Consider the following 23,521-nt stretch of genomic DNA (forward strand, 5'->3'; position numbering starts at 1 on the left):
ACCCAACCACAAAATTATTTTTGTTGCTACTTCAGAACTGTAATGTTGCTTCTGTTATGAATCGTCATGTAAATATCTGATATGCAGGATGGTCTTAGGCGACCCCTGTGAAAGGGTCGTTCGACCGCCAAAGGGGTCGCGACCCACAGGTTGAGAACCGCTGTTGGAGTAAGGGGGCAGAACACGTGCTTCTAGGAAGCTCGGGCCCCTTTAAGGGCAGGGAGGGGCGGGGCCTGCAGTTGCCTGGAGACCGGCCTGGCTTAGACGCGCCGGAGCAGTGCCATCACCTGGCTGGGCCTGGTGTTCAGAGCCAAGTGAGCGCCCCGCGAGAGCCCCCGGCGCCCCAGGCCCTGCGACAGACTTAACCGCCAAACGGACCGCCTCCGAGGACCTGAGCAGGTACGTGGTGGGCGAGGAGGCCTTAGGGAAGGGCAGGAGGTTCGGGGACCCCCAGGCTCAGAACTCGCGCTCCCTTGAGGATATTTTTCTATTCGTTTATAGAGAGGGGAAGGGAGGGGAGAGACAGAGAGGAACATCAATGTGAGAGACATCGATTGGGTGCCTCCCCCATCCGAATCCCCCACCGCCAGGCATTGAGCCTGCAGGGATTGACCTGGAATCAAACCTGAGACCCTTCAGTTGGCAGGCCGGTGCTCTATCCACTGAGCAAAACCGGCCAGGGCGAGTGGAAGGTTTTGAATGGAGAGAAGCAGGACGGTTGGAGCGGTAGAGGTGGGGTGGAGCTAGCAGGTGAGTTTCAGAGGACACCCTGCCCGCAGCGGAGGGCGTGGGGCACCCCCTGCATCCTCTGGGCACACAAGGAGGGATGGTGCCTTGGACTCCAGGACTGGGATGCTTTCAGTGGGGCCGGATGCAGAGGGCCATGGACACTAGGGCTTTGGAGTCCTACCCCTCTGCTCCACCTTGACACCACCCTGTTTCTGGCTGACATAGGGGGTGGGTGCTCAGCCAATGGTAGCGCTGGCATAGGGAGTAAGGGGCCAATGACTTCAAGTTCCAAAACAGGAAAATGGCATGCAATCATCGCTCCGTTACTGATTGTGTGCCCTTTCCCATACTTTGGAAATGTTTCGTGCATCAATTCATTTAATTCTTACAAGGAAACAAGGTACTGTTATTCCTATTTGGTATCTGAGGCGGAAGGACATCAAGTGACTTGCAGGAATCCAGCTTTGAGCACTTTGCCACGGGAGGCGGGCTTTTACAGCACGGACTGGCAGCATGCTGGACCTCAGAGGTTAAGTAGCTGATTTTCATGGACAGGATGACCCTTTACTGGGACACTATTTGTAAACAGTGGTTCCAATGTAAAAACCATTTAGGAACAACCAATGTAATATTGAGGCTATATCATTTTTATAAACCGGTAATACCTATTGTAATTTTTCACGCTTTTAGGAGAACGGTAATGGCATTGGGTTGTAAAGCTAACATTTCAGCTATGAGTGAAACCCTCAAGTATTTGGAGACATAATTTTTATTTTTTTTAGGTAAAGCTCATCAGTGACTTGAAACAAACAGTTCTCAAAGGAATTTGACACTTAAATAAAGGCAATGGTGAAAGAAAAGAAAAAAACAGACAAAAAAGCGGATAAATCTGCCCACTCTCCCTCATCTCTCTCTGATAATCCGGAGCTTTCCAAGCCAGATGGCAATTCCGCTAGACAAGTAGTATCCCCAATCATTGTCCCACAATTGGGACTAAGTGAACCAGGATCCAAAAGGGAGTCCAGAAATGAGAATCAGCCGTTAGAAGATGCCCTTCAATATGAAGACCCCATTCTGACCAACCTCATCATTGAAAGGTGATCTTAACGGGCGGTATTGTCCATGCTTGCTGCTCTCCTCTCTGCCGAACTTGAGATCTCAGGCTCCTTCCTGCCTCAGGGCCGTTGCGCTTGCTGTTCCCTCTAACTGGGGTCCTCTTCCCGGGATTCTTCTAATGGATGTTTTGTCTCAGATCCTTTAGGTCCAAGTACAACTCTCACGTCCTCTGAAAGGCTTCCACCCTGACTCTGTGTACAGTAGCCTCCTCCCCTGGTTACTTCTTTCACAAAAACTGAACTCGATACGGAATTCTCTTGTTCGTGTGTTTCCTGTCGATTGTCTGTCCTCAGTGAACTGTCAGCTCCCGAGGCAGGAACTTTCTAGTCTTGGGCACAGTTCACCGTTCTCGGCCTGGCTTCTAGAAGGGGACAGGCATCCGGTGGCCCCCGGGGAGTGTTTGTTGGGTGAATAAATGTGACAAGTGCTTCTTCATTCATATTAATTAGGTATCTGACCCACTGTCACTTGGGGTCACTCAGGTCATGACCTTGAGTCTCATTTCTCTGTAGCTATGAAGGGGAAAAAGTCCATGGACTGTACCAGGGAGAAGGCTTTGCAGTCTTCCAGGGAGGCTGCACCTACCGAGTGAGTGACACATTCGGGGGCTGGGCGGGGAGGAAGGCACCGGGTGATGATAGATATAGATTTGCATCAGACAGATCCACTGGTTCTTCAAAGAACTTGGAAGTCCTTAATGCTGATTTTATTTTGAACACTGTCTACGTCAGTGATGGCAAACCTTTTGAGCTCGGCGTGTCAGCATTTTGAAAAACACTAACTTAACTCTGGTGCCGTGTCACATATAGAAATTTTTTGATATTTGCAACCATAGTAAAACAAAGACTTATATTTTTGATATTTATTTTATATATTTAAATGCCATTTAACAAAGAAAAATCAACCAAAAAAATGAGTTTATAGGTTCGCCACTGTTGCGAACGCGTGGACAAGCATGGTTGTGCTCGTGCGGGTGAACGGGGGAGGAAGCTGTCGTGTGACATCTGTGCCTGGTCCCAAGGGTTTGTTGTCATTCTGTTTTGAAGGGTATGTTTTCAGAAGGACTCATGCATGGACAAGGGACTTACATTTGGGCCGATGGAGTGAAATATGAGGTAAAGCATGTAATTTGTCATAGTTCTAAACTATAATTATGAGACTTAATGGTCAGATTCCCACAATTAAACATACTACTTTCATAAACGTAATTCAGCACATGGGTTAAAGGAATCCACAGAACCAAAGAATGTAGGTGAAAAGTAACTGGTTACCGCCCGGGAACCTCTGGTATTGTTAGCAGTGTCACTGGTTCTAGAAGGTTCTGTGTTCTGTACAAGGACAGCACACCTGCGTGTCCTGGGCTTCTCCTACCTTTTACAAGCAGTTTATCATACACTCTCTTCTGTATGTTCATTTCTTCGCGATCAAACCATAGGCGTCCATGCAGATCTCCCTGTTTTCCCTGGCTGCTTGTCTTCCATTACGGGCAACTCTCTTGACCCATCTTGCTGGGCCGAGGGGAAGATGTATTTTTAAATCATTTGCTAGAACCAAACTGCCCTCCAAGAGAGGGCTCGGGTATCAGTTCCCACTCACAGCCTCCCTCGGGGTGGGTTCCAGGAATCCATGTTCCCCAGGCCAGGTGTCCCCTGCTTGCTGCTCGGAGCTCTGTCTACACCAGTGATGGCGAACCTATGACACGCGTGTCAGAGGTGACACACGAACTCATTTTTTTGGTTGATTTTTCTTTGTTAAATGGCATTTAAATATATAAAGTAAATATCAAAAATATAAATCTTTGTTTTACTATGGTTGCAAATATCAAAACATTTCTATATGTGACACGGCACCAGAGTTAAGTTAGGGTTTTTCAAAATGCTGACACGCCGAGCTCAAAAGGTTCACCATCACTGATCTACACACAGCCTTCCAGATACGTTCTTCTGCCTGGGCTTCTACCCAGTGGAGGGACCGGGCGAGGGCAAACGAACGGGCTGTGTAGCGAAGGAAGGAGGAGGGTAGGGGTTGGGGGGGTAGTTGCGTGTTTCCATGGGAGGAGAGACAGGTATAGATGGGGAGTCGAGGACGTGTCTCAGACACCCCCCAGGCTCAGAAACCTCTCTCTGCCTGCCTTCTGACTCCTTTGGCCTCTTCGCCCCAGGGGGAATTTGTGAAGAACATCCCCATGAACCGGGGCGTGTACACGTGGCCGGATGGCAGCACCTACGAGGGAGAAGTGATCGACGGCATGCGGAACGGCTTTGGCGTGTTCAAGTGCAGCACGCAGCCCGTGTCCTACATCGGCCACTGGTGCCAGGGCAAAAGGCACGGGAAGGTGCGTGAGGCCGCCACTCGACGGCCTCTGTGCCTGGGATGCACAACCCACAGGCGGGAAGTGGGGGCTGCGAAGGTAGATCAGATCCGCTGTTTGTTTATTGCGGTGACATTCACATCCCAGGAGATAAACCATTTCAGAGCAATTCAGTGGCATTTAGTACATTCTCAGTGTTGTGCAAACACAACCTCTTTCTTGTCCCAAAACATTTCATCACTCCAAAATAAACCCTGTGCCCATTAGGTAGTTACTCCATAGCCCTCTTCCACCGCACCCCTCATGAATGCCCCCCACCCCCCCCGCCCCCCAGTCTCAACAACTTGCTTTTTTCTATGGGTTTTCCTATTCTGGACATTTTGTATGAAACAGAACCATACAATGTGTGACCCGTTGTGTCTGGTCCTTTCGCTCAGCATCATGTTTTTGAGGTTCTTCCCTGTTGTAGGTACTTGGCTCCTTTGTGCGGCTGAATAATATTCCACTGTGAGGATGAGCCACGGTTTGTTTATCTATTCACCCGCCGCTGGACACTTGTGCTGCTTCCATCCTTTGGCTCCTGTGCACAGCGCTGCTGTGAATGTACGCAGAGAGTCACCTGGGGACTTGCTCTCAGGTCTCTTGGGTATATATCTAGGAGTGGAATCGCTAGGTCACGCGGTACCTTGACGTTTTAACATTTGTAAAGCCACCAAGCTGTTTTCCACGGTGGCCACACCGTTTGCATCCGCACCTGCTATGTAGGTTATATTCACTTTTAAGCAAGATGGTTGTTTTTGGTACGACTGTTGGCTTTTTATGGGATGATCAAATACTGCTGCAGTGTTTTTAGAAAATGTTAGTATTCCAATTAACCCAAGAAGAAGTTTACCATGATAATCATCATTTTACTGAGATTGAGACTGTTCGGTTGTGTTGTTTGTTTGGCTTGGTTTTAGCTCATTGCAGATCACTTTGGATATATGGGAGGGGTTGGGGCGGTGGGTTCTCCATGGAGGCACCCAAATGGCTGCAAGAAGACACAAGTTAGCTTGACAATGAGGAAGATGGAAAAAGCACACCCTCACACTCGCACACGCGCACACACTCACACCAGTGAACAAGCAAGCAATTTGAGGCCACTCGGTGTAGATCCGGATGCCTTGCACTATGGCCAGTCCCCTAGAGGAGTGAGCTAAGTAAGGAGTCCCAATGGATAAAGAAAGGGGTTTTGGTACATAAGTGAGTGACCTTCAGTTATATGAAAGGCGCTACTATTCACTTAGGTGACAAAACAGGATTTCTTTAGGCACTTATCTGACTGATAGTTATGAAGATAATGAGTCTACTGAACGTGAGGATTGTTCATGCCCTGGAGTGGCACTTTGTTAAGGAGTAACTGGTTTGCCCTAACCGGTTTGGCTCAGTGGATAGAGCGCCCACCTGTAGACTCAAGGGTCCCAGGTTCGATTCCGGTCAAGGGCATGTACCTTGGTTGCAGGCACATCCCCAGTGGGGAGTGTGCAGGAGGCAGCTGATTGATGTTTCTCTCTCATTGATGTTTCTAATTCTCTATCCCTCTCCCTTCCTCTCTGTAAAAAAATCAGTAAAATATATTTTTTTAAAAAAAGGAGTAACTGGTTTGCGACATTATCTCATTCTCCCTCGGCGGACACTTTACCATATTCTTGACTGTGAAACAGAAACATCACAGATTGTATGTCTTGCTTTAGTGTGATGTTTGACTTCTGTATAGTTTAGGCTCCTTAAATTTATAGTATATTTTTATTTTCATCTATAAAAAAACATTGTCTTATGAGGCTTGGTTTTTTTTGTTTGTTTGTTTAAAATATATTTTATTGATTTTTTACAGAGAGGAAGGGAGAGAGAGAGTTAGAAACATCGATGAGAGAGAAACATCGATCAGCTGCCTCCCGCACATCTCCCACTGGGGATGTGCCCGCAACCCAGGTACATGCCCATGACCGGAATCGAACCTGGGACCTTTCAGTCCGCAGGCTGACGCTCTATCCACTGAGCCAAACCGGTTTCGGCAAGGCTTGTTTTTTTTTTACAAAAATGATATTATTTATTTCAGGGCTCCATTTATTACAATGAAGAGGGTACCTCGTGCTACGAGGGGGACTGGGTTCACAACATCAAGAAGGGCTGGGGGATAAGACGGTAGGTATCCCCACTCCCCTCTGGGGTCTGGGCAGAAAGTGTGCGGGGACCTGGATGGTGCCCACCGAGGCTCTGGGAAGATAAGGGGCAGGAATCACAAGGAATGCATTTTCTATAGAAGCGAGTGGAGTATTCCAATTAACCCAATATAACCCCACAGTAATGAAAATATTCTACAGAAAATGTAGAAAAGCACCATATTAAATGTCGTCCAATCATTCTGTTTTACTTTATTCTATGTAAAGATGGCCTTTCTTTGTTCTCTCTAGTACTCATGGATCTCCATGATATAGGTTACATTTTCTGAAGAATTTGACATATTTGCTTGATTTTTAGATTGAGCTGATAAAGTCAAAATATTTGTGGGCAATATCACCTAATTATAATACTCCAGGGAATTATTATTATTTTTTTTAATCCTCACCCAAGGATAATTTTCCATTGATTTTTAGAAGGAGTGGAAGGGAGGGGGAGAGACAGAGAGAGAGAATCATTGATGTGAAATAGACACATTGATTAGTTACCTCCTGCACAGGCCCCAGGGCAAGGGGATTAGCCTGCAACCAAGGTACGTGCCCTTGACTGGAATCGAACCTGGGACCCTTCAGTCTGTGGGCCAATGCTCTCCCCACTTAGCCAGACCAGCTATGGCCAAGGAATTATTTTTAAAGATTTAGGCCCACTGGCGTGACTCAGTGGTTGAGTGTGGACCTATGAACCAGGAGGTCATGGTTCAGTTCCCTATCAGGGCACATGACCAGGTTGTGGGCTCGATCTCCAATGTGGGGCATGCAGGAGGCAGCCGATCAATGCTTCTCTCTCATCATTGATGTTTCTCTCTCTCCCTCTCCCTTCCTCTCTGAAATCAATAAAAAAATATTTTTAAAAAAAGATTTAAAATGACTGCCCTTATTCACTTTGTTACTATTAGATGATCAGAAAGTTTAGTAAAGTAATTTATTCTACCTCCTAAGGTGATTTTTTTTTTTTTTTTACCAACCACATACCCATCCTTTGAATTTAAGTACAGGGTAGATTGTATGCATGAGAGAGTTGGATTTCTTCATAAGAGTACAGGGAGAATGTCTTAAGAGAAAGTCTTAATAAAGGTATATGAGATAACGGATTGTTTTGAATTGTTGTGGAGTGTTCTGTGTGTTTTTTTTGTTTTATTTTTTTCCTAGTTATAAATCTGGAAATATGTACGAAGGGCAGTGGGAAAACAACATGCGCCATGGGGAAGGCACGATGAAATGGCTGACAACTAACGAAGAGTACAGTGGTCAGTGGGAGAATGGCGTCCAGGTACCCCGCCAGCTGGTTTTAGCAGAATATACCCAAAGGTGGACACTCTGCTGATTCCCCAGCACATATATTATTTGCTATGGTGTTGTATGGCAGTCCGAAATTCAAGTTCTGCTACATTTAGAAACTCAACTTACAATTTCCTCGTCTAAACCAGACGTTTGTAACGCTGTTTTATTACTTGGTTTGCTCGCAAGGTCTTCCACACAAACCAGATTCTACTCTACCGTTGGCGAACCCAAAAGGCACACGGTATCTGTGAGGCCTGAGACCATTATTTATACGTTAGAAGCAATGTACTTTCTATGGTTAATTTTATATGGTTTATATCGCTAGGATTTTTCTGATGGTAACTTGTACATATTAATCTGGTAACCAGGGACTTTGCTAAAAGCACATAATAGTTCTAGTCACTTTCTTGTAGATTCCTTGGGACTTAAAAAATTGAGACATCATATTGCCTATAGTCTACCTTGTATTGTATTTCCTTTCTCATGAGTGCCATTGTTTTTCTCTTGCTGATTGTGTGGCTAAGACCTCCAGTGTGATACTGAACAGGAGTGGAGAGAGCGGACATCCTTGCGTTGTTCCTGACCTTGGTGGGAAAGAATTCAGTCTTCTATCAAGTGTGATGTTAGCTCTCGGTTTTTCATAGATGCCCTTTATCAGGTTGAGGGAGCTCTCTTTAATTTTTAATTTGCTTACAGTTTTATCACGAATTGATGTTGAAGATGTCTAAGGTGTTTCCTGCCTCTAGTCAGATGATCATGTGGATTCCCTTTAATACAGTTCCTCATGTTGTGACCCCCAACCATAAAATTATTTTCGTTGCTACTTCATAACTGTAATGTTGCTACTGTTATGAATCGCCATGTAAATATCTGATATGCAGGATGGTCTTAGGCGACCCCTGTGAAAGGGTCGTTCGACCCCAAAGGGGTCGCGACCCACAGGTTGAGAACCACTGATCTAGAGTATTCTTTTCTTACATCTTTGTAAGCTTTTGGTAATGAGGGTAATGTTGGCCTCATAACATGACTTGGAAAGTTTTCTGGAAGAGTTTGTAAAATTGGTATTATCTCTGTCTTTTTTTTTTTTTTTTAATTAAATTTTTATTGTTCAGATTACATTTGTTCCTCTTTCCCCCCCCCCCATAACTCCCCTCCTTCCAGTTCCCGCCCCACCCTCCGCCCTCACTCCCCACCCACTGTCCTCATCCATAGGTGCACGATTTTTGTCCAGTCTCTTCCCGAATCTCCCATTCCCCTTTCCCCCCCAAGAATAGTCAGTCCATTCCCTTTCTATGTCCCTGATTCATTATAATCACCAGTTCATTCTGTATATCAGATTATTTATTCACTTGATTCTTAGATTCACTTGTTGATAGATGCATGTTTGTTGTTCACAGTTTGTATCTTTACCTTTTTCTTCTTCCTCTTCTTAAAGGATACCTTTTAGTCTTTCCTGTAATACTGGTTTAGTGGTGATGAACTCCTTTAGCTTTTCCTTATCTATGAAGCTCTTTATCTGACCTTCAATTCTGAATGATAGCTTTGCTGGATAAAGTAATCTTGGTTGTAGGTTCTTGGTATTCAGCACTTTGAATATTTCTTGCCATTCCCTTCTGGCCTGCAAAGTTTCTGTTGAGAAATCAGCTGACAGTCGTATGGGTATTCCCTTGTAGGTAATTGAGTCTCTTTCTCTTGCTGCTTTTAAGATTCTCTCTTTGTCTTTTGCTCTTGGCATTTTAATTATGATGTGTCTTGGTGTGGTCCTCTTTGGATTCCTTTTGTTTGGGGTTCTCTGCGCTTCTTGGACCTGTAAGTCCATTTCTTTCACCAGGTGGGGGAAGTTTTCTGCCATTATTTCTTGAAATAGGTTTTCAATATCTTGCTGTCTCTCATCTTCTGGCACCCCAATAATTCTGATATTAGTCCGCTTGAAGCTGTCCCAGAAGCTCCTTACACTATCTTCACACTTTCGGATTCTTTTTTCATTTTGCTTTTCCAGTTGGGTGTTTTTTGCTTTCAAATCTTTGACTTGATTCTTGTGCTCCTCTGGTCTGCTATTGGGTATAATATTCTTTATTTCAGTCCGTGTATGCTTACTTTCTAATTTCTTTATCGTAGCATTGAGGGTCTCATTAGTTTTCGTGAGGCTCTGCTCAAGTTTATAGCAAGCCCTCAAAATTGCGATTTTTAGCTCCATATCCTCCATTTCTGTCATGTTTTTTTGTCTCCGCATCTTTTATGCTTTCTTGGTGCACCCCCTTGTGGTCTTTGTGCGCAGCCTTGTTCTAGCCAAGCCTTAATTGTTGTAGTTAACACTAGAGGGATTTGACCACCAGGCCGACTGGCTGTAAGAATCAGCTGTGTGGAAAACTTCAGTCCTCTGGGGAGGCGCTAATCCAGCCTTTGCCTGAGGCGATCGGCAAATGGCTCTGTGCAGGGCTTGGGCGGGGCGGGATCAACAGGGCGGGGGGAGGGAGCAGCTATGGCTGCTCTCAGTCTGTCCCCAGGGGCTCTGCCTCTCTGTCCCGGCAACCACTGCAAACCTCGGAGGGACCGTAGCCAGACAGTCCCACTTCTCCCGTTTGAGTCTGGGTCCCTAGAGATTCGCCCGGATCTGTAGCCCGGAGTCTGAGACTCCCTCCTGATTGAAAACGACAACCGCGCCCTCAGCCACCAGCCCGCTTTGCGCGCGCACCACCGCACCACCGTACCTTTAAATTTTCCACACTGTGCCTCTTCTGAGCCTCGTAATGCTGTTGTTTTTCCTTCTAGTTGAAGAGTCTCTCCTCAGCCAGCCTTCCTGTGGTTCTGGGTGATGTCCGTTCCGTCTTTTAGTTGTATTTTTGAAGTGGTTGTCTACGGCGGCAGTCTCCGGTGTTTACCTATGCCGCCATCTTCGATTCTCCGGTATTATCTCTGTCTTGGTTGTTTAGTTGAATATGCCAGTAAAGCCTGTGGGCCTGGAGTTATTTTTGTGGGAAGAGTAACTTTAAATAACTACATATTAGATATAAAATGTATTTCTTTAGTAAATAATGTGCTATTCATTTATTCTTTTTTTATTTATAATTCTTTTCTTTTCTTTTTCTTTTTCTTTTTTTTTTTACAGAGAGGAAGGGAGAGGTATAGAGAGTTAAAAACATTGATGGGAGAGAAACATAGATCAGCTGCCTCCTGCACACCACATCCTACTGGGAATGTGCCTGCAACCAAGGTACATGCCCTTGACCAGAATTGAACCTGGGACCTTTCAGTCCGCAGGCTGACACTCTATCCACTGAGCCAAACCAGTCAGGGCTCTTTCTTTTTTTTTTGTTTTTGTTTTGTTAATCCTCACCTGAGGATATTTTTCCATTGATCTTTAGGGAAAGTGGAAGAGAGAGGGAAAGATAGAGAGGAACATCGATGTGAGAGAAACTCATTGATTGGTTGCCTCCTGCACAGCCCTGACCAGGGCCCGGGACAGGGAGGAGTCTGCAACCAAGGTACATGCCCTTGACTGGAATAGAACCTGGGACGCTCTATCCACTGAACCAAACTGGCTAGGGCTTCATTTATTCTTGAGTAAGCTTTGGAAGTTTGTGTTATTGGAGGAATTTGTCCATTTCACATAAATTATTAAATTTATTGGCATAAAGTTCATAATATTTACTTTATTAGTTTAATATACATAGGATCAATAGGGATGTCCCCTCCTCTGATACTAGTAATTTTTCTTTTTCTGTTTTTCTTCATTAGTCTTGCTAGAAGTGTATCAATGTCATTAAAATTCGCAGAGCCAATTTTAATTTTATTTATTTTCTTTGATGTCTTTCAGTTTTCACTTTGATATCTGCTGTTTGCTATTATTATTGCACGCTTTGGGTTTTATTTGCTCTTCTTTTCCTAAAGTTATAAGGAGGGAGCCTTACTAACTAGGAACAGTTCTTCTTTTCTAATATAAGCATTTAATACTACAGGCTTTTTCCCTCTAAGCACTGCTTTGTCTGTACCCAACAGATTCTGATACACTATGTTCTAATTTTTGTTCAGTTCAAAATATTTTCTAATTTCCCCGTGACTTACTCTTTAGCCTATAAATTATTTTAAAGTATGTTGTTTCATTTCCAAATATTTGGGGATTTTTCCAGATATCTTTCTATTGTTGATTTTATAGTTTATTAATTCCACTGTAGTCCAAGAATACACTTTGTATGATCGCATTCCTTTTAAATGTGTTTATTTTACGGCCCAGACAATGGTTGTCTTGGTGGATGTGAGATGTGTTTCTGCTTTTGTTGAGTGGAATGTTCCTCGGATGTCAGCTAGATGACTGTGGTTGTTCAGGTCTTCTAGGTCATCACTCATTTCCTGTCTACTTTTTCTATCCATGCCTAAGAGAGAGTGTTGAAGTGTCCAGGTTTAATTGAAGATTTGTCTATTTCTCCTTCCGGATCCATCATATATTTCGAAGCTCTATTGTCGGGTGTATACACGTTTAGGGCTTAGTCGAGGTTACCACTGGAGAGTAGGATTTTTTTTTTTTTTTTTATCAATCTGCACGTTAAAAATAAAATTAAAAATAATAACTAAAATAATCACTATCAAGCCAGGCACTTTCTATCTTCAGTCTTTGCACCCAACCTGCAGGGTAGATATTATTTCCATTTTACAGACGAAAGACAAAGGCTTCAATAATTTGCCTGAGGTCAGAAGGCCAGTTAGGAAGTAGCTGAGCTGAGGCCCTGAAGTCCATGTTCTTTGCCCCTTCAAATAAGTCACTGTTTTTAACCCACACCTAACTGTCAACAGACTCAAGAACAACGAGGAAATATCTTGAACATTTCTCATGGGCATTTCCTTCCTTTTCAGAATGGTTTAGGGACACACACATGGTTTCTAAAGAGAGTCCCCAACACCCAGTATCCTCTGAGAAACGAATACAGAGGGAACTTTGTGGATGGATGTCGTCATGGCCACGGGAAGTTTTACTACGCCAGCGGAGCCATATATGAGGGGGAGTGGGTTTCCAATAAAAAACATGGCATGGTGAGTACAGAACTGTGAGGTCACATTTTAAGGACTATGTAAAGCACTTGACGTACAGTACAAGGCGTGCCATTCTCTATCCATTTTGCATAGGATATCTTATTGCTTTGTTCAGACGATTACACAAATTTAAAAATAATTACCAACATAGTTTCCTGATATCTAGAGGTTGTGTGTGTGTGTGTGTGTGTGTGTGTGTGTGTGGTTTTGGTTGTAGAAAATCTAGCTTAATCTTCTATAAATTATAAAAAATAACATGGGTTTCTATGTTGGTTTGATTCAGCAACTCAGTGTTGCCAGGTTTTCTCTGTCTATCCATGATGTCCCTGCCATGTCAGCTTCACCCTTACACTGCCCCTCCCTCATGATTGCAAGATGGCTGCTGTGGTTCCTACCTTCACATCCACATCCCACACTAAATAGAAGGGGAGCAGAATCTCTTTTTCAAGAAGCTTTCCACAAACATCTTCAGGTTCACTGAACTGAACTGGGTCATTTGCCCATCTCTGAATCAGACTGACGAATGGCTTGGGTTTGACAAATACCAAGAGAGTCCCTTTTCTGTGATGGGCACTCTGCTGGCCCTTAGCATAGTTTAATAAGACACATTCTGTGGCCCAGGGGTGCTTATAATTGGGGAGAGGTTGTGAGGCAGATACAGCAAGAAGAGAAGGAGAATCAGGAGGAGGAGGATTTCTGCAGTGACATGAGAGTCTAGGAACCTGATTATGTGTGGACTAAGTGCATATCTTAAAAACAAACAGAAACTCCAAACTCTTTGTTGGTTTGTTAATCCTCACCCAAGGATATTTTTCCCCATTGATTTTTAGAAAGAGTAGAAGGGGAGGGAGGGAGGGGATGAGGGAGAGAGAAACATCGATGTCAGAGAGACATACCAATTGGTTGTCTCCTGCACACACCCCGACTGGGGCCAGGGATCAAAGCCGAAACCCAGGCACATGCCCTTGACCGGGAATTGAACCTGAGACACCACTGTCTGCGAGCCGACTCTCTAACCACTGAGCCAAGCGGGACAGGGCAAAACTCCAAATTCTTGCGAAAGATTTTGATGTACATTTACCAATGGCTTTCTAAGAAACTTTTTTCCTAAACTTCACAAGTTACCTTTCTATCTGCAGGGCCGGTTAACTTTCAAGAATGGACGCGTGTATACTGGCCCTTTCTCCAGCGACCACATAGCAGAGTTTCTAAGTCTCGATGACGAATTAGTACATTACCAAGACCCGTCTGCCGTGTCTGTCCTTGGGAGCCAGTGTGAAGGGTCTTCCAGTGCTGGTAGGGAGGTCCCCCTGCCGGCCGAGAGTTCATGGGCCTGCGTTCTCCACGGCTCCACTCATCACAACACCCCCCACCCCCCAGAAGGCAGAAGCTTCCCGGGAGCGACTGCTCTCTTGGTTGCCTATTTATTCATTTACTGAATGTCCTGGGGTGACATCCTCCTATATAATAAAAGGGTAATATGCAAATAGACCGAATGGCAGAACAGAACAACCAATCAAAGTGTAATATGCTAATGATATGCTAAGGCAGCTCAACCGCTTGCTATGACGTGCACTGACCACCAGGGGACAGACAGTTGACTGGTCGACCAGTTGCTATGACATGCACTGACCCACCAGGGGGCAGATGCTCCGACTGGTAGGTTAGCTTGTTGCTGGGGTCCGGCCAATCGGGACTGAGCGAGATGGGCCGGACACGCCCTGGAGCCCTCCTGTGGTCCCTCCCTGGTGGGGTCCCTCAGCCTGGCCTGTGCCCTCTCACAATCTGGGACCCCACAGGGGATGTTGGAGAGCCGATTTCAGCCTGATCCCGCAGGCCACTCCCTTTGGGAGGGCGCCAGACGCAGGGCTCATGGCTGGCGAGCGCTGTTGTGGCAGCATGAGCCTCTCCTGATCGGGACTGATTGGTCGCGAGCCCATGGCAGGCACAGTGGGGCTCGGATGAGCGGTAGCGGAGGTAGGAGCTGCAGGCGGCGTTGGACTGTGGGTTTCGGCCAGATCCCTGCAGACCACCCAGAGCAGCGGTTCTCAACTTGTGGGTCACGACCCCTTTGGGGGTCGAATGACCCTTCCACAGGGGTCGCCTAGGACCATCGGAAAACACATATATAATTACATATTGTTTTTGTGATTAATCACTATGCTCTAATTATGTTCAATTTATAACATTGAAAATACATCCTGCATATCAGATATTTACATTATGATTCATAACAGTAGCAAAATTACAGTTACGAAGTAGCAATGAAAATAATTTTATGGTTGGGGTCACCACAACATGAGGAACTGTATTAAAGGGTCGCGGCATCAGGAAGGTTGAGAACCACTGACCCAGAGGGACCCCATCCGTGCACGAATTCGTGCACCGGGCCTCTAGTTGGTTAATGAATTGATACTGTTTCAGGTGTACAATGCCATAGTACATCATCTGTTTAGTAGGGTTTTGGAATGCTCTTGTATCACACATCTGTGGGAAATTATTTTGGCACAGCACTGAAAAATGTCAACATTGCCTGTCACGGATATCCCCTGTGTTTGCCTCCATTTGCTAGAGATTATCAGAAGGCTTAACGGCAGTGAAAGTAAATCAGCGCTAGGCTCGAGCATCGAACTGGACCTAATTTTGTTGCTAAACATGTACCCTAAGAGAGAGCAACTGGAGGAAAAGAAGCAGGTAAGAACCTTTCGAACTGTTACAAATTTGTATTTAGGCTTAAATATTTTTTTTTTTTTAGAGAATTGACTTTTTAATAACAGTTGACGGACACTAGTATAGACTTTGTATTTCAGCAGCTGTCCTGATGCCCTCTTCTGTTCCAGGGTCCCGCCCGGGGCCCACCCAGCCTGGTCCTCCCCATTCCTTTAACCTCCTCCAGTCTGTCACGGCTCCTCCGTCTCGCGGACTTTGAGACTTTTGAAGGGCACTGGTCAGTTCTGTCCCTCGTTTGGGTATATCTGATGTCTTCTCAGGATTATATGTCTTTATTATCTGTTCTCAGAATCATTTTGCCAAAGTGTGGGTGTCTTTTCCTGAGCCGGTTCTGGATCATTCTTGTCTCAGCTGGAGCAAGCCGCAGCCTCCTGGTTGTATATACATATCCTTTCCCATCCAAACGCTGCCTTTGCTGTCAGTCAGTGTCACTGGTTAATCGATCCCCTGACATCCAGCCCTCCTTCCAACCTGCCTCTGTCAGTTCCCCTCCTCACCATGCCTTCCCGCTCCCAGTTTGCTGAGGGTGTCCGTCAGGAATGGATGTTGCGTTTTGTCAAATGCATTGATGCGATCACGCGTCCTTTCTTCCTAGTGACCAATACGGTGACGTACACGGACTGACTTTTCAAAGGTTGAACTGGCCTTGCAGCCCCAGGATAAACCCCGCTTGGTGTGGACATGTTAAGTTTTTAAATATGTTGCGAGATTCGATTTGCTAGTCTTTTGTCGAGGATTTTTGTGTCTGTGCTCCTGTGGGATATTGATCTGTAGACGAGAGAATTTGATTGCTGCTGTTCAGACGGGCTGCTAGCACTGAGCAGCAAGAAAGGGGTTCCCCTGTCCAGACGACTGCATGTTTCCTCCTGTTACTCAGAAATTGCACGCTATTGACCTGGGGTCTGGTGGGGAGAATACAGTCCTCACTGAGCTCTCACAGTGACCAGAGGTAAATGCTCCTACTTCCCATGTGTCATCTCATTAATCTAGCAAACAGGTGTTTCTTTGCTTTCGTTCTCATCGGGTAAGATTAAGATATGCATGGCTTTCTCCTTTCAGGTAGAATATGCTGTCTTAAGAAATATTACAGAATTAAGGAGAATTTACACCTTCTACAGCAGGCTAGGATGTGAGCAGTCCCCGGATAACACCTTTCTGATGACGAAGCTTCAGTTCTGGAGGTTTCTAAAGGATTGCAAATTTCACCACCATAAAATAACTCTCGCCGATATGGACAGGGTAATAAGTGGTGAGTATTCCAGGTCCGGCACACCTTTCAGTTCAAAGAGTAGTGTGACATCTTGTCACCAGGAACCCAGTTAGGAGATGTTGAGGGGTGAAGGCAAAGGCTGGGAGGGGTGTTGCAGAAATCAACACGTGGCATCTTTCTGCTCAAGGTGCTTAAAATGCACTTGAAGAGGCATCTGATGATGTAATAGCAACACCATGGCCATCTACAGCTGGGAGGGTCAGCACAGCAGGGGCCCCCTGCCTGTTTTTATAAATCAAGTTTTATTGGAACACACCCATGCCCATTTCTGTACCTATTGTCTGTGGCGGCTTCTGCCCTAAAACACCAGAACTGAGTGGCTGTGGCAGAGACTGGCCCACAAAGCCTAACGTATTTACTGCCTGACCCTTTGCAGAGAAGTTTGCCTACCTCTGATCTATAGTAAAAACGTGCTAAATTGTCGGGTGAGAAGCAGAGGGTGTCAGGGAGAACGAACGGCTTAGAATAGCCTAGAAAAGGCGTCAGGTGGTCTTGGGCTTGGTCTCGATTTCAAATTAGAAAGTTCTTGCAGTAAATTTAATGACTTTGAAGGTTTTACTCCTCTCAGCTGAATTCTGGGAGGCAGGGCTGAAAGCCTCCAGTTATCTACTTGAAAAATAAAATATTAGAACTACTCACTTCAAATTTGAGTGTTTGAAATAGACCTGGAATCCATTTAGAATTATCAGCATTAATCAAATTAGGCTCAGAAAACTTGGAAACACATTAGGACACGAGACCTTGAAAGTTTCTTGTGTAAAGTGACTAGATAAAGATCTTTCGAGTGGGACTTGATTTTTAGGTGGATGCGGATATACAGTTCCGAGTATTCTCTAGGAAAAGTACTCAGTGCTTGGGATTGTGTAGCAGGAGAAAATAGAAGATTCTAGAAAATACTAATCATCCTCTCCAATTTTCTTATTCCAGAATACAGCGGCATACCAGTTGAAGAGATTCATTCCCCATTTACAAAAATACTGTTGAGAATATTTCTGACCTATCTCCTGCAGCTGGCTTACCACATTCATCACAAAGAATACCAGTAAGTCTACCTCTGGACCCTGGGAGAGGACGCAGGCAGAGCTGGCCGTTCTGGCAGTTGTTACATTTGTCCTCTTTTTTCTTTCTTTATTTTTTTAAAAATTGGTTTCAGAGAGAGGAAGGGAGAGAGAGAGAGAGAAACATCGATCAGTTGTCTCCTGTTCGGGGATCCAACCTGCAGCCTGGGTACAGGCCCTGACCGGGAATCGAACCCGCCACCTTTTGGTACGCAGGACGATGCTCCAACCAGCAGAACCGCCTAGCCAGGGCTGGCCTCTTGTCTTTGCCATTCTCATCATTATTTTCACAAACTCTAGAACTTAAGGGCTGGACACAAAAATATTAACCACAAAACCATCAGATACCAGCTTTAAACATGGAACCCTTCAGATGTGACTCGTCATGTGTCAGTAACTGCAAAGAGCTCTCAGGGTTTTATTCAGAAATAGTCACAACCAACTTTACCTTCGGCCAGAACTTCCTGTCTCTCTTGGAGCAAAATTGACATGCAGACCCCTCACTGCTTCCCCGGATAGCATCTTGCAGAACCAAGGCGCACGTATGGAAATTAAGGAACTACCATGGCTGCAGTGCCATTAAGTAAATTACAGACTCTATTGGAATTTCCCTGAATTTTCCCACCCTTGTCCCGTTTCTGTTCCGGGATTCAATCCAGGATCCCACATTGTGGAAAGTTGACATAGCTTAGTACCCTACAATCTGTGATAGTTTCTCAGATTTTGTCTTCAACAACCTGACACTTTTTAAAAAAATATATTTTATTGATTTTTTACAGAGAGGAAGGGAGAGAGATAGAGAGCTAGAAACATCGGTGAGAGAAACATCGATCAGCTGCCTCCTGCACATCCCCCACCGGGGACGCGCCCACAACCCAGGTACATGCCCTTGACCGCAATCAAACCCAGGACCCTTCAGTCCACAGGCCGACGCTCTATCCACTGAGCCAAACCAGTTTCGGCCGACCTGACACTTTTGAAGAATATCGGTCAGTTAATATAAAATATCCCTCGATTTTGGTCTGCAGAGCTCTCCCCTCCTTCCACAGCCTAGGGGTTTTGCGGAAGAATATCAGGGAGGTGAACTGCTTCCCGTCACATCCTGTCAGGGAATCTGACATCACTGTCTCATTACCGGTGATGTTCACCTTGACCACCTGGTTACAGCGGTGACAGCTGCACTACCTCCCGGACACTCACTATTTTTCCCGTTCTATACTCTGCTTGTTAGAAGCCAGTTCCCGAGCCCATGGGGGGGGACCCACTTCCTGGAGGGGGGAGTGATCATATCTTTCTAATCACAGACACAGAAGCCCCTCGCTCTTTCTGTGTTTCACAAAGCTGATGACAGAGAACATTCATCCCAACGCCTGCTGTGTAAAAGGTAAACACAGAACCGACAGGCGTCTATTTAGCACTATTTCTTCCAAGTGTGATGTTGGAACCATGCTCTGCGTGTTTACCTTTCTGTGCTGTTTCTAGGCAGTTTATTCAGTGGGCAACTGCGGTCCCTCTACTCGATGAATTACATCGACATGTGCTGGGAGATTTACATGGCGTACTGCAGGCCGAGCACAGCGCCGCCCCACGAGCCCACCATGAAGATGAGGCACTTCCTCTGGATGCTCAAAGTAAGCAAATGCTTTCAATGAAAGGAAGCGTATGCCAGCCAGGGTGCGCGAACGGTGAGGTGAAGATCTGGGATGGGTTTTCATAGCCAAGGAACGTCTCCCGGGACTCTTTGGGCAGAAAGGAGTAATTCCACGGGGCTGTGGCAGGGACTGGGTGGAAACGGAGCGCCCGCCGCTGTGCTCCCACGCAGGGGACCAGGGGACGGTGCAGTGGGGACCCCGAAACCGTTACCGATGCTGACCTTGCGGTTAAAGGAAGAGGGGGATGAATGCCACTTTAAAACAATTACCATTCATCAAAAAGTAATTTACAAAAGTTATCAGTTTGGAAAGCAGTGAGAGCATCTAATTTACACGGCATTTCCATACTAAATATTGGTAGCTTTTGTTTCCTGATACTTTTGATTTATGCTTGTGGAAAGATACATGCTAAAACTGAAAGAATTGGATACTAATAGGGGATAGAGTGCTTTAAGACATTTAAGTGCTGTGTGTATATGAAAAACTGACAGTCTGGTGCAGGGGTGGGCAAACTTTTTGACTCGTGGGCCACAATGGGTTCTTAAACTGGACCGGAGGGCCGGAACAAAAGCATGGATGGAGTGTTTGTGTGAACTAATATAAATTCAAAGTAAACATCATTACATAAAAGGGTACGATCTTTTTTTTTTTTTTTTTAGTTTTATTCATTTCAAACAGGCCGGATCCGGCCCGCGGGCCGTAGTTTGCCCACGGCTGGCTAGTGTCTATAGGAAAATCGTTTTTTTATAAAGTATGTGATTTTTTTTAATTATTATTTTTTAAAATCCTCACCTGAGGATATTTTTCCATTGATTATTACAGAGAGTGGAAGAGAGAGAGAAAGGCAGAAACATCAATGTTAGAGAAACATATCGATTGGTTGCCTCCTGCCTGCACCCCGACCAGGGCCCGGGCCGGGGAGGAGCCTGCAACCAACGTATGTGCCCTTGACGGGAATCGAACCCGGGACTCTTTGGTCCGAAGGCCAATGCTCTATTCACTGAGCCAAATTGGCTAGAGCCTTTCTTTCTTTTTAAAAAAAAAATATATTTTTATTGATTTCAGAGGGGAATTGAGAAATAGAACCATCAATGATGAGAATCATTGATCGGCTGCCTCCTGCATGCCCCCAAATGGGGATTGAGCCCACAACCTGGGCTAGTGCCCTGACTGGGAATCGAACTATAAACTCCTGGTTCCTAGGTTGACACTCAACCACTGAGCCACACCAGCCAGGCAACAGTTCTTTTTTATTGCTGATAGCATTCCATTTGACGGACACACCAGGAAGATTTGTTTATGCGTTCACCTATGGACATTTGGGTTGTTTATAGTTTGCGGCTGTAATGAATAAAGACAGTATGGACAGTTGTGTACTGTGGACAGTTTTCGTTTCTCTGGGGTAAATGTGCAAGATTATAGTTGATGGGTTTTGTAATAAATATTTAAAAAATATTTTAAACCACCAAAATATTTTCTGGAGTGGTCAGACCATTTTACACCCACACCAGCAATATCTGCCAATATCTGTCTCTTCATTGGTGATAGACCATTTACATTTAATGTAGTTACTGATATGTTAGGTGTACGTCTGCCGTTTCATTTTTCAGTTATTTTGTTTGTTCTGTTTTTCATTTCTCTGCTTTCTTTTACCTTGCCTTCCTGTGGGTCACTTGGAAGGTTTTAGAATTTCATTTTGGTGTCATCATTTTACTAATATAGTGAAGTACAGAAACCCTGCTTCCCTTTATGTCTCTTCACCCCCACCACTTATAATTGATACTTCCTCTTTAGTTTAGAACCACATCAGACAGTGTTATAATTTTTGCTTCAACTGTCAGACAAGACATCATTTATAAAACTCAAGAGGAAAAGGAAAGTTTATTGTATTTTCCCATGTTTTTGCTCACCATGTTCTCCCTGAAGGGAGGCTATTCGGTGTATACCCTGTGTTTTGGGGGGTATAATGATAATGGGAAAATGAAGTTTTTTATTTTATTTATTGTTAACACTATTATCTGTAGATATTGATCTCTTATTTTTTTAATTTTTTTTTTTTTTTATTGATTTCAGAGAGGTAGAGGGAGGGAGAGATAGAAACATCAATGATGAGAGACTCATTGATCAGCTGCCTCCTGCACACCCCCTACTGGGGATCGAACCTGCAACCCTGGCATGTACCCTTGACTGTATGGAATCCGGGACCCTTCAGTCCATAGGCCGACACTCTATCCAGTGGTTCTCAACCTTCCCAATGCCGCGACCCTTTAATACAGTTCCTCATGTTGTGATGACCCCCAACCATAAAATTATTTTTGTTGCTACTTCATAACTGTAATTTTGCTACTGTTATGAATCGTAATATAAATATCTGATACGCAGGATGCATTTTCATTGTTCGAGACCCACAGGTTGAGAACTGCTGCATCCACTGAGCCCAACCAGCTAGGGCTCGGTATTGATCTGTTGATGTACAATTTTTCAAGAGAGGATTTCTCCTACCTCCTGGGGTTCATAAACCTGGTTTTCACCGTTCCTAGAGTGGAGGGGGAGGGTCGATGTGGAGGGAGGAGCCTCCCAGGATGCACTCCCGAGTCCTGTTTCAGCAGCTCTGTGACTTTAGGGGACCACGTGTTTTCCAGGCCACGTGCTCTCTGGTTCAGTATCTGAGAACAAGCCTCTCTTCAGCTTAGAGGTGGAAAGGTCTTCGCCTCAACTCCCAGGGATCTTCCTGTGTCAGCCCTACCTGCTGTGTGACCCTCAGAGGTGCCTCTCCCCCACAGGGGACCTGCCTTGCCTCCAGCCTCCCTGAGCTCCTGTTCCTCTGCTCTGCTGAGTCCCCCGTCCACACTTCCCCACCTGCAGAGTGGGTTGCTGTCTCACATCTGGATCACCCACTTTCCCATTCTCTGTCCTGTGTTTATGTCCCTTTAAAATCTTCACTGTTACTTTTATATATAAATTTTATTGATTTTTTACAGAGAGGAAAGGAGAGGGATAGAGAGTTAGAAACATCGGTGAGAGAGAAACATCGATTAGCTGCCTCCTGCACACCCCCCACTGGGTAGTGTGCAACCAAGGTACATGCCCTTGACCAGAATTGAACCTGGGACCCTTGAGTCTGCAGGCTGATGCTCTATCCACTGAGCCAAACCGGTTAGGGCTTCGCTGTTACTTTTGAAGGATTAGGTTAGGAGAAGAGGTAACTACCAATGTGAATCCAGAATGCTTCACAAAACTATCAGTTTTCGATACCCATTTCTGGTATATTTTCTTACAGTGTTGTACTGATATAAATTGACGTAAAACACATAGAGATGTTTGTAATTATAGTTCCTTATGTTTGATTGTTTGTTTCTTTTATAGGACTTTAAAATGATAAATAAGGAATTAACATCAACCAAATTTGTGGAGGTCATAGCGGAAGACAATCCTTTCGTGTATGATGGAATTGACAGCAACTTGGAACTTGAGGTCTGTAGTGAGGTGGCTCAGTGGCATAGATCCCATTCAGGCTGTTTGTTTTGCCTTGGATACTAGAACCAAGATTTGATTGAAAAAATTCTAACCCATGCAAAACTATAAGAGTGTGTGTGCGTTTGTGTGTGTGTGTTAAAAAACTAGAGATTAAGATTAAAACGAATACTTCAGATGTCAGGAAATGTAAATATTTCTCTCTTCTACGCGTCCAGTGCGGCTAGAGAGTGGTCCGGTTCCTGAGTAGGGGCGGCTGGGGATTGAGAAAATGAAAGAAAGAGACAGACACAGACATGGAAGGAAAAAGCTGGGGCCGGGTGGGACAGCTGTCTTCTGATGGAGAGACAGGGACAGGGACCCAGAGCCAATACAGCGTGTTTATTTTATACAGAAAAAAACAGGAAGTTTTACTAAAAGTCAAGACAAAGGAGATTATGTGCATTCTTGGGTATTCCTGGTGCTTGGCTGGATTTAAATAACAAAACCCACCCCCTGGCACCTGGGCTGAAGGTCAAGCTGACAACACTCCTGCCTTTTGGCAAAGCGTGTTTCCAGGACGTGGCTTTGCCAACACCACTGGATTCAGCTGGCAATAATTAAAGAAATGCGCGTGTGCCTTCCCAGGCACTCTCTACAAGGAAACAATGACC

The 23,521-nt window shown here is 45.0% G+C and overlaps 1 protein-coding gene across 1 annotated transcript in view; it reads left to right on the top strand.

The window, feature by feature from the left end:
- The first annotated feature begins 287 nt into the window (after positions 1-287).
- RSPH10B (radial spoke head 10 homolog B) overlaps positions 288-23,521 on the top strand; it is a 35,996-nt gene continuing 12,762 nt past the window's right edge. The window contains exons 1-15 of the mRNA XM_070414343.1: positions 288-399; positions 1,512-1,826; positions 2,358-2,433; positions 2,892-2,960; positions 4,007-4,180; positions 6,255-6,340; positions 7,525-7,645; positions 12,508-12,684; positions 13,824-13,980; positions 15,257-15,378; positions 16,474-16,663; positions 17,612-17,726; positions 19,047-19,126; positions 19,225-19,373; positions 22,761-22,868. Coding sequence (XP_070270444.1) covers positions 1,576-1,826; positions 2,358-2,433; positions 2,892-2,960; positions 4,007-4,180; positions 6,255-6,340; positions 7,525-7,645; positions 12,508-12,684; positions 13,824-13,980; positions 15,257-15,378; positions 16,474-16,663; positions 17,612-17,726; positions 19,047-19,126; positions 19,225-19,373; positions 22,761-22,868 — 1,875 coding nt within the window. The 5' untranslated portion in view covers positions 288-399; positions 1,512-1,575. The remainder of the gene's footprint in view (positions 400-1,511; positions 1,827-2,357; positions 2,434-2,891; positions 2,961-4,006; positions 4,181-6,254; positions 6,341-7,524; positions 7,646-12,507; positions 12,685-13,823; positions 13,981-15,256; positions 15,379-16,473; positions 16,664-17,611; positions 17,727-19,046; positions 19,127-19,224; positions 19,374-22,760; positions 22,869-23,521) is intronic.

The sequence above is a fragment of the Myotis yumanensis genome, unplaced genomic scaffold, assembly GCF_028538775.1.
Source record: "Myotis yumanensis isolate MYYU_CA2020_CCGP unplaced genomic scaffold, mMyoYum1.0.hap1 SCAF_5, whole genome shotgun sequence".
In the NCBI taxonomy this organism is placed as follows: domain Eukaryota; kingdom Metazoa; phylum Chordata; class Mammalia; order Chiroptera; family Vespertilionidae; genus Myotis; species Myotis yumanensis.